Here is a 14,219-nt window from a genome sequence, read left to right as displayed (position 1 = left end):
ATGTTAAAGGGATAGTTTACCCAGAAATGAAAATGCTGTAATCATTTTCTCATTCTCCTGTTGTTCTAAACCTGTATGAATTTCTTTTTCTGATGAACACAAAAGAAGATATTTTGATAAATGATGGTAGCACACAGCTGATTGTAACCATTGACTTCCATAGTAGGAAAACAAATAATATGGAATTATTGTGATAAATAAGATATTTTGATAAATTATGGTTAGCACACAGTTGGCGGTACTTATTGAATTCCATCATATTTTTTTTTTCTTTTATGGAAGTCAATGGTTAGCATCAGCTGTGTGCTTACCATCATTTATCAAAATATCTTCTTTTGTGTTCTTCAAAAAAAGAAATTCATACAGGTTTAGAACAACATGAGAATTTTCGTTTTTGGGTGAACTATCCCTTTAAAGGAATAGTCTACTCATTTTCAATATTAAAATATGTTATTACCTTAACTAAGAAGAGTTGATACATCCCTCTATCATCTTAGTGCTTGCACGTAAGCGCTGGGGCGCGATGCGACACTTCGATACCATTTAGCTTAGCCCCATTCATTCAATGGTACCACTCAGAGCTGATTTAAAAGAGGAACTATATTGTATGGCGGAACAGCACTTTTGGGAGTACTTCAACTCGCCTGAAAAATCCGCTCCCCTTCTCCCTCTCATAATGGGAGAGGGAGGGTGTTACTGCCCAAGTCGAAGTACTCCCAAAAGTGCTGTTCCGCCATACAATATAGTTCCTCTTTTAAATCCGCTTAGAAAAGCGCTACGTTTTATTTTGTACCACCAAACTTGCTCGTATAACTACTTGTCTTAAATAGGAAAAACGTTGATGTGTTTGGTCACTTCTAACTTTATCTCTGAATGGTACCATTGAATGAATGGGGCTAAGCTAAATGCTATCGAAGTGTCGCAGCGTGCCCCAGCGCTTACGTGCACGCACTAAGATGATAGAGGGATGTATCAACTCTTCTTAGTTAAGGTAATAACATATTTTAATATTGAAAATGAGTAGACTATTCCTTTAAATAGCTATGCGGTATCAATGGGTGCGTTTTCATGCACAAAATAAGTGCATATCTATCAAAATTGCCTTATACATATAGCTTTCGCTGTATGTAATGGTATGTTGAGTCCTTATTTGGTCTATAGAAGCTCAGAACGAGTTAATTAGAATCTGATTATTTTGTGTATTTTTTTTGTATCTAACTTCCAATAAGTGAAAGGCAAAAGTATTTTGGCAATTTGAATATTGTTGTGTGTATCTTCCTTTCTGTTCACAGTGGACTGGGAAGGTGAGGATTCTTGATTTTTTTTATATACATTTTATAAAGCTCTGAAATAAATTCATCATCGCTTTTGAACTGCTCCTGAATGGCTTTACATTAATCACATTTGTTGCATGTGAAAGGTGGGATCATCTGAAGTTGCTGTGCCTTTGAGCTGAACATTTTGGTCATGAGCTTTTTAATAACATATGCATACAGTATATTCACTCATTGCAAGAAAATCATCATTCACAGACATTTGTGAGAATACATGCTGCTTTATTGTGGGGGCCTGGAGACCTTTTTAGAGTTCTGGTTCTTAGTTCATGTGTGTTGACTTGTAGATTTGGTTATGGTTTTGAATGAGCATGTGTGCTGTGTGATTTCATCTGCATATTTTTCTTTGGGGAGATTTAACGGCTTCTTTTATTATATTGTGCTGGTGCTTTGTGCGTCTTTGCGTTTATAGAAGGTCGACGGAAATCGGAAGCTCCCCTCGGCAGCCATGACCCTCGAACGGCCGTTCAGCTTCGTACAGCCCTCAAGCGACTCAAGGAGATCATGGAGGGAAAAAGTCAGGTAACGATTTCTTGATGGGTGATGACCGTCGATCATAACATTTGTAGATCTTGTTTGCAATAGCTAGATGTAAGATGTAAATCATCTTTATGTCCCAGGACAGCGATCTGAAGCAGTACTGGATGCCGGACAGCCAGTGTAAGGAGTGCTACGACTGCAACGAGAAGTTCACGACCTTCAGACGCCGTCACCACTGTCGACTCTGCGGCCAGATCTTCTGCAGCCGTTGCTGCAACCAGGAAATTCCTGGCAAGTTCATGGGCTACACGGGTGAGTGCTGTTGGGGTGTTAGCTGTATGGAGCATGGGGCGCTGATTATGTGGACGCAGCCTCTTTTAGGAGGCTTTTTTCAAGGAGAAATGAGTTGACAGATGGGTCTCGTAGTAGCTGTAGCAACTATGTCAGATTCAGACGTAAGACCACCTCTAGTGCCCGCTAATGTTTGCAGTGATTCGGGCTATTTTTGGATGGGTTATGTTGTGTGGGTTTTTTTTGTAGACTAACCATTGTGTTTCTGAAAAGGATGGATTTTTTTCTGTGTGTTCTCACTTTTGTAGAGTAATCTGTACTCAGTTTAATTCCCCGTCCACATGTACCCAGGTATATTTAAAACCGTAGCAATGGCTTCTGATTTGCCAATGCCAACATGGCTTTACAGGTAGGGACAGGTACAGGTATACTGTCATCTGTTGGTTGGGCATGCTCTTGACAGTGTTTCATACCAGGTTTTTGTGTGTTCGTGTGGACGCAGAGATTTTTTCCTCCGTAGAGACATGAAAACTCCTGTGTACGTGTGGACTATGCCTAAGCCATGTTATGCTTGTCAACGCAACTGACGTTTTTATCAAGCTAATTAATCCGAGTGGTGCATTAATGACTAAACATCATTTTACTTCTTGTTGCATTTGTATTAAGGCTGATTTTGGAGTTTTAACCCTTTAAAGGGATAGTTCACCCCAAAAAAAATTCTTGTTCATAACACAAAAGAAGGTATTTTGAAGAATGTTGTTACCAAACATATGCAGACACAAAACTAGAGATATTTCTTTAAATATTTTCCTGTCTTCCACCGAATAAAGTGTCACACAGGGTTTTAATGACATAAGGATGAATAAATGTTTACAGATTTTTGTATTTTTGAGTGAACTATCCCTTTAAAACAGTATTCTAAATGTACTATTTTACCCCTCATATATTTATTTTCATTTAGCTCTTATTAAATACGGTGACCTGACTCATATCTGTGCCTAACATGTCATTAAGGTGTTTCTTTCATTTGTATGACACCTAATTCATGATTGGTCAAACCATTTAAAGGGGACATTTCACAAGACTTTTTAACAATGTAAAATAAATTTTTTTGTGTCCCTAGAGTATGTATGTGAAGTTTTAGCTTAACATACCATGTAGATAATTTATTATAACATGTTAAAAAAGTTTAGGTGTGAGCAAAAATGTGTTTTTCGGTGTGTCCCTTTAAATGCAAATGAGCTGATCTCTGCACTAAATGACAGTGCAGTGGTTCGATAGTGCAGATTAAGTGGCGGTATTATCCCCTTCTGACATCACAAGGGGAGCCAGATTTTAATTACCTATTTTTTCACACGCTTGCAGAGAATGGTTTACCAAAACTAAGTTACTGGGTTGATCTTTTACACATTGTCTTGGTTGATAAAAGCACTGGGGACCCAATTATAGCACTTAAACATGGAGAAACTGAAATGTCCCCTTTAACAAGACTTGATTTAATTGGCGGCTGAAAGCCACAGGTAGTTCTACGAATTTAACCTCAGCTCTTCGGCTTCGAAACATGTTGGTCCTGCAAATGCCACGTATGGTAGATTCTAATTTCTGTTTGTTTCCCACATCCTGCAGGTGATTTACGGGCATGTACGTACTGTCGTAAGATAGCGCTGAGTTACGCCCATTCGACTGATTCGAGCTCTATCGGTGAGGATCTGAGCGCTCTGTCGGACTCGCCCTGCTCTGTGTGTGTGCTGGAGCCCACTGAACCACGCACACCTGTTGGGGGCCGCAAAGCGAGCAGGAACATCTTTCTGGAAGAGGATCTGACCTGGCAAAGGTGAAAACACAGAAGGAATAAGACAAGGGGCATAAACACATAGTATCTGTTCCATTGTTCCTCCTCACTTTACTTTATCCCTATGGTATCTCTGCTGTTTTTACTCACCTTGCTTTTCATGATCCTTGCTCATTTATGTCTTTTAAATGGAGAATCTGCCCTCCCAGATTCTCTTCTGTATCTCATTTAAAGTCAGCATAGGAGGATATGGCATAGCAGCAAACTGACAAATGAAGTCGGGTATATACTGTATATATGCCATTTTTAGCAACATTTTAAGTTATTGTAGATAGTGAAACGGTGTGATCATTTACAGTAAGTTACTGTTAGTAAATAGTAATTTAAGATAATAAAAAAAGAGGACGAGCATCAATCACTCTTTCTGCACTTTTCTTCTGGCTGTACATTTTATCTCTTTGTTAAGTTTTAATAAAGGACAGTTAAGTGCCATTACCAGACCATTGTGCTGTACATAAACTTCAGCTCTCTATTTTCATCCAGTCAGCTGGCTCCTTCTGCCATGTGTTGTGAGTCTGTCTCAATGCTCATCTTTTCTCCTTTCTCTTTCCATGCATAGAAAAAATTCCATTGGGATGAGGAAGAAGTGAGTTTTTAGTGTTTGTTTTTTATTTTATTTTTTGCATGATGCCCAAGTGAAGACATTCTGCCGGTCTTCAGTGTGACTCTTCATGCATATCTTGAATGTGATTTATTAACATAACAGCAGAGAGTGATGTTGCTTAGTTTTATTGTGTGCGTGTGTGTTTGTGCGTGTGTGTTATCACTTTAGTTTGATCCATCAGGAGTCACAGAACAGTGGTCTCAATTCCAGGCTTTCAGCTGTACAGGAGGATATGGGTAAATCACCAGCCAGGAAGAGGTGATTATGATAAATTTGACTGAAGATAATTTGTAACGATTTATGCTTATGTCTATAGCAGATTAATACAACTTTCACTGTTCATTTGAAGGTCAGCTAGTGTGACCAACTTGTCTTTAGACCGGTCTGGCTCATCCATGGTCCCTGCCTACGAGACTTCAGTAAGCCCACAAAACAGTCGGGCAATGCTGAAGACCGACCACAGTGAAGAAGAGAGAAAAATCCTCTTGGTAAAAACTCTTTCTTGCTCAGGTGGCAAAACGCAAAAGTTTCTACGTGATTTTCTAATTAATTTGGTCTGTATCATGTCACAACTAATGGATGTTTTCTAGTCAGATTAATGTGAATTTTACTTACACAATGATTTTAATGACATTTTTGCAACAATAAATGGAGATATGTGTCAGTGAAGTGAACATACAAAGGTCACTTTAAGGGGCGGATCACACAGAATGCGTTTTTGGCAGTGGGGCAGTTTTTTAAATTGTTTTAAATGGGCAGTGAGCGTTATGTGTGCTGTATGCCTCACTTTCGCTTTTGCAATGGTTTGGATGGAATAACCGGAGACTGCACTCACTCACTGTTTCCTGCATGTTTGTGCACCTATCAACCTTGATCAGAGCAAGCATCTTTTTTAAGTTTCTGCTAACATGACAGTTAAAGGCGGGGTGCATGATTTTGAAAAAAAAACTTTGGAAAAGGGAGTAAGGCCGAGTATCAAAACACACTTGTAGCCTATCAGCAGTAAGGGGCATTTCTAACCGACATCGGTTCCTGGGTTGCGTATAGGACAGGTATATTAAAAGAAGGTCCATATTCTATTGGGGTAGGGGCATGTTTGTTTAGCTGATTTCAAATATCAACATTGGCTTTCAGAGATCATGCACCCTGCCTTTAACATCAAACCGAAGTTTCAAGAGCACTCACGCTTCAATATTTGATTGACAGAACAGCTGCATCCATGGTTGCCTAGCAATATAAAAAACTGACTGAACGCGTTTGGTGTGATCAGCCGCTAATCATTTTTGTATGTCTTGTAGGATTCCTCTCAACTTAAAGATCTATGGAAGAAGATTTGCCACAACAGTACAGGAATGGAGTTCCAGGACCATCGATACTGGCTGCGTACTTACCCCAACTGCATTGTGGGTAAAGAGTTGGTTAATTGGCTCTTAAGAAACGGCACCATTTCTACTAGGTAAGAAGCAACTGAATTGGATTTGACAATTGGTTGTACCACGTTTTATATTATTTTCTTATACTTATTTTCCCATTTTCACACACAGGGCTCAGGCCATAGCTATTGGACAGGCTTTGGTAGATGGCCGATGGCTTGACTGTTTAACTCATCACGATCAGGTCTTCCGTGACGAATATGCCCTCTATCGCCCCCTCCAGGTAAAAATACAATTTCAATGGCAGGTTTATTTTAGGGCAGTTGTGTAAATATATGCTGCTGTTGTTAAATCTAATATCTTTGATTTGATATAACAGAAATTATAATATAGCTGTGTAGGCTAAATAAATATTTTTTATAAACACTAACAGTACCAAAGAGAGTTGCAAAAACTACTGTAAAAACCAACTACTGTAAATAAAGTTTCAATAAAGTTTCAAACATCTCGCCTTTGGTGTGAGAGACCCGGGTTCAAATTTACTGTGACACACCATTGTGTCCCTGAGCAAGACACTTAACCCATAGTTGCTCCAGAGGCGTGCGACCTCTGACATATTTAGCAATTGTAAGTCGCTTTGGATAAAAGCGTCAGCTAAATGAATAAGTAAACATCTCATATTAAATTGTAGTTGAGGGTTGCATAACAACTAATCACAACAAATTGTTTGCAGAATAAAAGTGTTTGTTTACATCATGTGTGTGTGTGTGTGTGTGTGTGTGTGTGTGTGTGTGTGTGTGTGTGTGTGTGTGTGTGTGTGTGTGTGTGTGTGTGTGTGTGTGTGTGTGTGTGTGTGTGTGTGTGTGTGTGTGTGTGTGTGTGTGTGTGTAATAGTTATGTATAAATAAATACACACATCCAAAACATTTTTTTATCTCTTTCCCCGCCATTGACGCGTTCATTTGTCAATTAAGAGAGAACATTTGCAATAAAAAAAAATGTGTTTTTTATGTTAACCTGCAATACAGCAATACCACTTACCCAATTTATTAAAAATCTGAAGCCAAAACGTTATAAACTAAACTTAAACTCTGTATGCTTTAAAAATCGTTCTGAAACTGATCTCTAACAAAATACCTTCAAAAATATGCAATTATTTCAGCTTTTTGCTAAAAAAATATTTTTAAAGAAAAATACACATATTTAAGAGTTTATAAGCAGAGAAAAAAATAGATAGAATTAAAACTTTTTTCCCGTTTTGTTTGTTTGTTTATTTAATTTTTTTTGAAAGCAGAAGCTCTGTTCTTTCATTTGATATATTTGTATGTTTATATAATTATTTTTAGAAGAACATTTTCCTGGAAGGCATTTTTTAAAAGTTTTGTTAAAATTCACAAAAAATGCTGGCGGGTAACTTTTCAATAATGGCTGGCGGGGAATGAGTTAAGGAAAAAATGTGTGAATATATTAAATATTCATATTTTTATATAATATAAGTTATATATAAATATAATAATGTATATACACATGTACATATTTATTTAATATATACAGGCATGTGTGTGTCTACTTATATATACATTATTTATATATAATTATTATACACACAATACACGCACATATACGATGTAAACAAACACTTTGATTCTTCAAACGATTAGTTGATATTGGTTAAGCCAGTGTTATGTTTGGCTAAGTTCCTACTTAAACAGGTTGCAATTCTGGATTATATCATGTAAAATATAATTTATTATAAACTGTATAACTGCTTTTAACAGTCATCATATCAGTATGGTGTTTTGTTGACTTTCAGAGCACAGAGTTCTCCGAAACTCCCTCTCCAGACAGCGACAGCGTGAATTCCCTGGAGGGACACTCTGAACCGTCGTGGTGTAAAGACATCAAGTTTGACGACAGTGACACGGAGCAGCTAGCGGATGAAAATGACTATGTCAACCCAAGTAAGTCTCTCATGGCTGTCAGCATCCTATATCACTCAGTACGTCTTCATTTTCTTTCATTAGCCAACTTGCCGGCCCCCTCTCGCAATTTTACAGACTCGGCCAGTCCCAGTAAAAGAACATCCGTCAGCAGTTTCCACTCTGCGGTGGACAGTGACTCGGCCGCCTCCATCAGTTTGAACGTGGAGCAGGACAATGTCAATTTCCACATCAAGAAGCAGGCCAAGTACCCCCACGTGCCTCCTTACACGGCCGAACAAAAAAGTATGGAGCCCCATGACCCGTTCACCCCAGAACACGACATCCATGCACCAAGTGAGGAGAGGCGGAGAGGCCCATTGGCCATCCTGGTTTGCCTCTGTCTGCTTCAAAAGCAGCACTAACTCACTGGCTGCGTTCTTAACCCTAGCTAGCTGCCTCGCTGTATTCATAGGCAGCTACATTTAAGACAGCGTCCTATTCTTAATAGAACCTAATTTGACCTAATCTGACCCCTCATGCTTTGAATGGTATGCTAACAACACTAACACACAATACTTAAAGGGACACTCCACTTTTTTAAAAAATATACTTCTATATAAATATTTTTTCCAGCTCCCCTAGAGTTAAACATTTGATTTTTACAGTTTTGGAATCCATTTAGCTGATCTACGTGTCTGGCAGTACCACTTTTAGCATAGCTTAGCATAATCCATTGAATCTGATTAGACCATTAGCATTGCGCTAAAAAATAACCAAAGAGTTTTGATATTTTTCCTATTTAAAACTTATAGTTCCTATCTAGAAGTGTAGTACCATTTTTTTGGTTATTTATAGCATGATGCTAATGGTCTAATATCAGATTCAATGGATTATGCTAAGCTATGCTGAAATTGTACCGCCAGACCCGTAGATCAGCTGAATGGATTCCAAAACGGTAAAAATCAAATGTTTACCTATAGGGGAGCTGGAAAATGAGCATATTTTCAAAAAAAGGGGAATGTCCCTTTAAGAGGTTATATCAACGTTTTTTTGGGGTGGGATTAAAGGCGCAAAAGAGGATGTTTTTCGCCGACTGAGAATCCAAAAACGGTTACTGAGTTTTTTAAATGAGCGCATGCGTAAGAACAGCCTCCCTCCTTCACAGCTCATTTCTAGGGAACGCCTTCCAAATCTCTTGCACGAATATTTGAACACGAGTCTTTGTTTACCACCGGCATATGCTGTGTCGCGTGACTCGCGTCAGTGGATTCATTATGTGAAATGATGATAATAAACAAATAAGACGTTAAACCGTTAGATCAGTCGACGCTACTCCCATTTCAACTAGCATGTAGCAGACTGGTCACTGCCTTACAACTACAGTACAAGAACAACGTCAATATACCTGAATAACAGTACAACAATAATTATTCCCCAAAGAAAGAATAATCACTGTTACCTGTCGGGAAGAATTTTGCGCGTCTGTCTTTACACCTCTCTGTTCCTTCATCGCTCTCCAGCGTTGAAATGTTTCTCCAATAACGACTCTGGTTACATAACGTTCTTCTGACAATTTTCTCCTATTCCCAGCGTCTTAAAAAAGTCTTTTGCGTCCTCCTTCGAGTTTCTTCTCGACCGTGGTGCAAATTCGAGGAGGAAAGCAGGATCGACAATGAAAACAAAACGAAACTTAAGACGGAGTTTCATGCACTATGCGCATGCGTCGCCTGTGTAAAGTTACTGGAGCGTGCATGTCTCTCACAAGGATCGTAATGGCAGTGATTGACAAGCCAGAGGGCCAATCGCTTATGCGATGACCGCATGAGCAATTGGCTGATGTTTTTAAGGCCCTATATTGCGCACAGATGACGTATATTAATATTATTACTTTTAGTGCAGCTAATAGGGGTGACCCCGAATAGTCGAAGATTCGATGCATCGATAGGAGAAGCCTGATTCGACTACCAATCTCATAGTCGAATCGTCGCAGATGTGTTATGAAATGAGGATCATTCAATTTTGGCCGTATGGGTGCACACATTATCTGATTTCACATATAACAGCTTTCTCACAATATATTAATATACTGCATATTATGATAATGCTGCAAATAATATGTGAAGTAGCAGCTTTCAATAAATATTTTTTAAATGCGTTAATAAATCCAACAACCCCTGTGACCGGGCTTCACGTCCATAAGAGGTCTCTATGTTAATAAAGCCTTGCCTCTTTGTTTCGACATATTAAAGACAAAGCTGGCAAATTAAACTATGACTTTCGTTCTTTTAATAATTTCTATATTTTATTTTATTTATAAATCACTTTGGGTTATCTGATTTAACTATTTGGCTTGTGTTTTGTTTCCGTGCACTTGAGGCATTTTGCATATTTGTTCTTCACTTTGTTACTTCTGACCTTATTTTATTAAAAATTTTTATTTATTATAAACGTAAATTCCGATCTAATTTAAGTATGTAAATTTTGGATAGCTTTTCGTTGTATCGATGTTGCGCTATTGCGTGCTGGCCATGCTTGCGCATGTAATTTAGCCGAACGGGCTAGGTGCTCTGCATGCGTCTCATATTTAGGAGTTCATCAAACTAAACTTTAAAAAACGGATGTTTTTCGACGAGTATAAGTTTTTAAAATGTATTTAAAACAGAGTGGTTATATTGTCTATCTTAAAGTGAAACTACAAAACAGGTAAGCCGTTTTTTTATTTCGGTGATGAAACGGAAATTAGTATCTGCACCGAACCTATTTCTGCCTGACACGAATGTCTTTCTTGTGATTTAATATTATGGTCAGTCGGTGTTCACTTTCAAATGATAGCAAAGAGATTCCTGAAATAAATAATATCATCCGGTCTTTCTGTATCTAAAGTGAATACAGAGATGATCAAAGTCAAAGCAAGCAAGCAGGTATTTCTGTGCTAAATAATAACGCTTCTATAAAATCATTAATTTCTGATTCGAATATGTAAATCCTTAGTCGAGGACACCCCTAGCAGCTAATAAATAGTTTTTTATCATTTAGTAAAGACAGTTTCAAGTAATATTGCAAAAATGTATCAAACAAACATCCTCTTTTGCACCTTTAAAGAGTTTATTGTACTATTAAAATTTAACTTTATTAACACATGACAACCTTAGTCAACAGCACCCATAGTGTTTAGAATTGCTCATAAATAGGAAATGATGGAACAAACACATGATCTATTTAATAAACACACAAATTACACAACACAAATATTCAGTAAAAGTTGTATCCACCCTACTTGCTGAAAAACATGTTTACAGTGCATTTTGGGATTGCTTTTTCTGTGAAATATACTTAGAAAAGTATAGACTTTTAGGCCAAAATTAGGCCATATCAGACTATATAACTTCAAGCCCGTGATGCTTAGAAATGTAGGTATACAGCTCACTAGGGTTTTGAACCGAGGCTAATGTCTTGCCCATCTGAGACCCATTACTCAATCCCACTCCAATTTTCCAAAATACATAGTTAATAATTGATAAATAATCTTTTAATAATATACACCCAACTTGATATAAAGCTTGTCTGAATATTTTTTTCATAATCTCTCATTACTTCCCTTTGCTTTTCAGTAGTTATGTAAGAATGCATTGTTCAATTTATTATACTACCTCAAAAGCATGGCTTGCTAATAGGTCAAGTATGCTTCACAGCAGCATTGACTTCCTCAAAATAAACACTAATAGAAACTAACACATAGTCATGCACCACACTGTGGCATGGCCTCATGGCAGCATGTTAAACCTACATAGTCTTCTAATGTCTACAAATGAATGTTCTGTCTCAAACCAAGGCTCTCTCTCTACAGTGGATGCCCTGCTGTCTGAAGATGGAGGTCAACAAATATCCATCAGTGATGCCTTCATTAAAGGTAACTGTGTCTCTGTATTCTAAGTGCTGTTTGTTACAATACAATCTTTTCGAGGACTTAAAGGGATAGTTTAACTAAAAATAAAAATGCTGTCATCATTTACTCAACCTCATGTTATTTCAAACCTATATGAATTTCTTTCTTCTGTTGAACACAAAACAAGATATTCTGAAAAGTAATGGTACTGTAAGCACACAGCTAACGGTATCCATTGACTTCCCTAGTATTCGTTTTTTCTTACTATGACAGTCAATGGGTACCATCAACTGTGTGGCTACCATCATTTATCAGAATATCTGTTTAGTGTAAATTCTTTTCAATGAATGTTTATTTTCTTTTCACTTTGTTTTTCACAGCCATGCCAGTGTGATGTTTAAAATGTAGTAATAATAATACAGTGCTTTCAAAGTACATATTTATCACAAACATTTGATTTTAACAGTATGTGTATTCCCTGGGAATCAAACCCACAATCTTTATATTTATACTTCAATCTGCGGCACATTTCAGAGGTTGCATCCACCGGAGGTTGCATTTGTGGTTCATTGCGGTCTTATTTAAGCAACGTTGATAACTGGCAACCGAGCTGCCGAAATACACCAAATTGTCAGTGGCAGGATCACACAGACCAACACAAAAACAAACGTCCCGCCCCGGCCGGAACGAGGAACTTTTAAATTATTTAACTGGCTATATCATTGTTTTTGAGAGAAACAGAAATGTGAAGTTAAAATGTTTCATACATATCGGCGGAAATATTATCGTTTTTTTATATGTTGCACAGTCAAAACATTTACATATAGCTCCTTTAAGCTAGAAATTCATTTAATTTTAGATTTTATAAAATTTGGGTGAATTAAAGTAAGCATAGATTGTTTCAAAACTTTTAATCATGTGTAAGTAAAATTGCTAACAGATTTCTCTTCTGTAGAGTCTTTGTTTAACCGAAGGGTTGAGGAGAAAACTAAAGAGATGCTGTTCACTCCTCTCGGCTGGCATCACAGTTCCCTGGACCAACTGCGTGAAGAAAATGGAGAAAAGAAAGCGATGGAGCGATTGCTGTGAGCTTTAGGAATTTTTTAAAGACACAACTGAATTGATAAGACATTTATCAGCATGTGACTGATTTATATTTATGTGCAAAATACTCTTAAAATTACATATGAACACGTTATTAAACACATTGAAAAGTATAAATAATCACATATAAGTGTGTTATTATTGTAAAGCTGCTTTGAAACAATTACCAATTGTGAAAAGCGCTATATAAATAAAATTGAATTGAATATAAATAATTCCTCCTCTTCAGATCAGCCAATCACAGCCACATGATGGCACTGCTCCAACAGCTGTTATACAGCGAGTCACTGTCTCTCTCTTGGCGTGACATCATCGTACCTGTGGTGAGACAGGTGGTGCAGACAGTGCGACCGGATGTGCGCAATTGTGATGATGACATGGATATCCGTCAACTGGTCCATGTCAAGAAGGTAAGAGAAGCAAACGAATGTTAAGGTTTTGTGGCCTGAAGTTCATATCTGTTTTAGAAATAAGATTCAGTATTCTTGGTTTTATATTATGTAAAAAAAAAACTTAACAGGCTTTCTTTGGAGGGAAATTAACCAAAAATATTGGTAAATCCAAATGAGATGTAAATAATGTCAAATTAAGGCAATTGACCGTTAAAGTTAAAGGAATATAATTCCTCTTATAATCGCCTAAACTTCCTGTTTCAATAGTAAATACAGTAAGATACTGTAGAAATAAAACGCATTTTTATTGGGTTATATGGTTTTATGCTTGGGTGTTTAGATCAATAAGTCAAATATTGGATTTTTGATTTTCTTATAGATTCCAGGAGGAAAGAAGTTTGACTCTGCTGTAGTGAACGGCTTTGTTTGCACAAAGAATATTGCACACAAAAAGGTTTGTATTTGTTAGACATTGTACCACAGAACAGGTCATGTGATACTTGCTATTTGTGCTAATGGTACCAAGACTTGTTCAACAGATGAATCCCTACATTAAAAACCCCAAGATCCTTCTCCTCAAATGCTCCATTGAGTATCTTTACAGGGAAGAGACCAAGTTGAGCTGCATTGACCCAATTGTTTTACAGGTAACTCTTTCACTCCTTTAACAAAGAGATGCTAATGATGTTCAGATAATAAACTACACAGTTAAAAACGGCAATACAAAAATGAAATGGTTTACAATTTACCCTTTCTAGGAGCATGAATTTCTGAAGAACTACGTTCAGAGGATTGCAGATGTCCGGCCCAACCTGGTGCTAGTAGAGAAGACGGTGTCCAGAATCGCACAAGACATGTTACTGGAACACGGGATTACCCTTGTGATTAACGTCAAACCTGTTAGTACCATCTCAAAGATAGGATTTAAAGGAATAATTCATTTAAATATAAAAATTCACTTAATTTTTTCACCCTCCTCAT

General features: G+C 37.4%; 1 protein-coding gene across 7 annotated transcripts in view; it reads left to right on the top strand.

The window, feature by feature from the left end:
- Positions 1–14,219, top strand: part of pikfyve (phosphoinositide kinase, FYVE finger containing) — a 33,467-nt gene that overhangs the window by 3,899 nt on the left and 15,349 nt on the right. For 2 of the 7 annotated variants that reach the window (XM_065251787.1, XM_065251784.1), the window contains 16 exons: positions 1,747–1,856; positions 1,955–2,126; positions 3,732–3,939; positions 4,517–4,543; positions 4,730–4,819; positions 4,911–5,049; positions 5,860–6,017; positions 6,106–6,217; positions 7,748–7,895; positions 7,992–8,159; positions 11,704–11,766; positions 12,698–12,827; positions 13,076–13,256; positions 13,618–13,692; positions 13,778–13,885; positions 13,997–14,137. In XM_065251787.1, coding sequence (XP_065107859.1) covers positions 1,747–1,856; positions 1,955–2,126; positions 3,732–3,939; positions 4,517–4,543; positions 4,730–4,819; positions 4,911–5,049; positions 5,860–6,017; positions 6,106–6,217; positions 7,748–7,895; positions 7,992–8,159; positions 11,704–11,766; positions 12,698–12,827; positions 13,076–13,256; positions 13,618–13,692; positions 13,778–13,885; positions 13,997–14,137 — 2,030 coding nt within the window. Of the gene's footprint in view, positions 1–1,292; positions 1,305–1,746; positions 1,857–1,954; positions 2,127–3,731; positions 3,940–4,516; positions 4,544–4,729; positions 4,820–4,910; positions 5,050–5,859; positions 6,018–6,105; positions 6,218–7,747; positions 7,896–7,991; positions 8,211–11,703; positions 11,767–12,697; positions 12,828–13,075; positions 13,257–13,617; positions 13,693–13,777; positions 13,886–13,996; positions 14,138–14,219 lie in introns of all 7 variants that reach the window. The other 5 variants (XM_065251788.1, XM_065251785.1, XM_065251786.1 and 2 more) reach the window with 4 other exon arrangements.

This window comes from Paramisgurnus dabryanus, chromosome 15, assembly GCF_030506205.2.
Source record: "Paramisgurnus dabryanus chromosome 15, PD_genome_1.1, whole genome shotgun sequence".
Lineage (NCBI taxonomy): Eukaryota > Metazoa > Chordata > Actinopteri > Cypriniformes > Cobitidae > Paramisgurnus > Paramisgurnus dabryanus.
The sequence above is the reverse complement of the archived record's forward strand: the minus strand, read 5'-3'. Positions and strand labels throughout refer to the sequence as shown.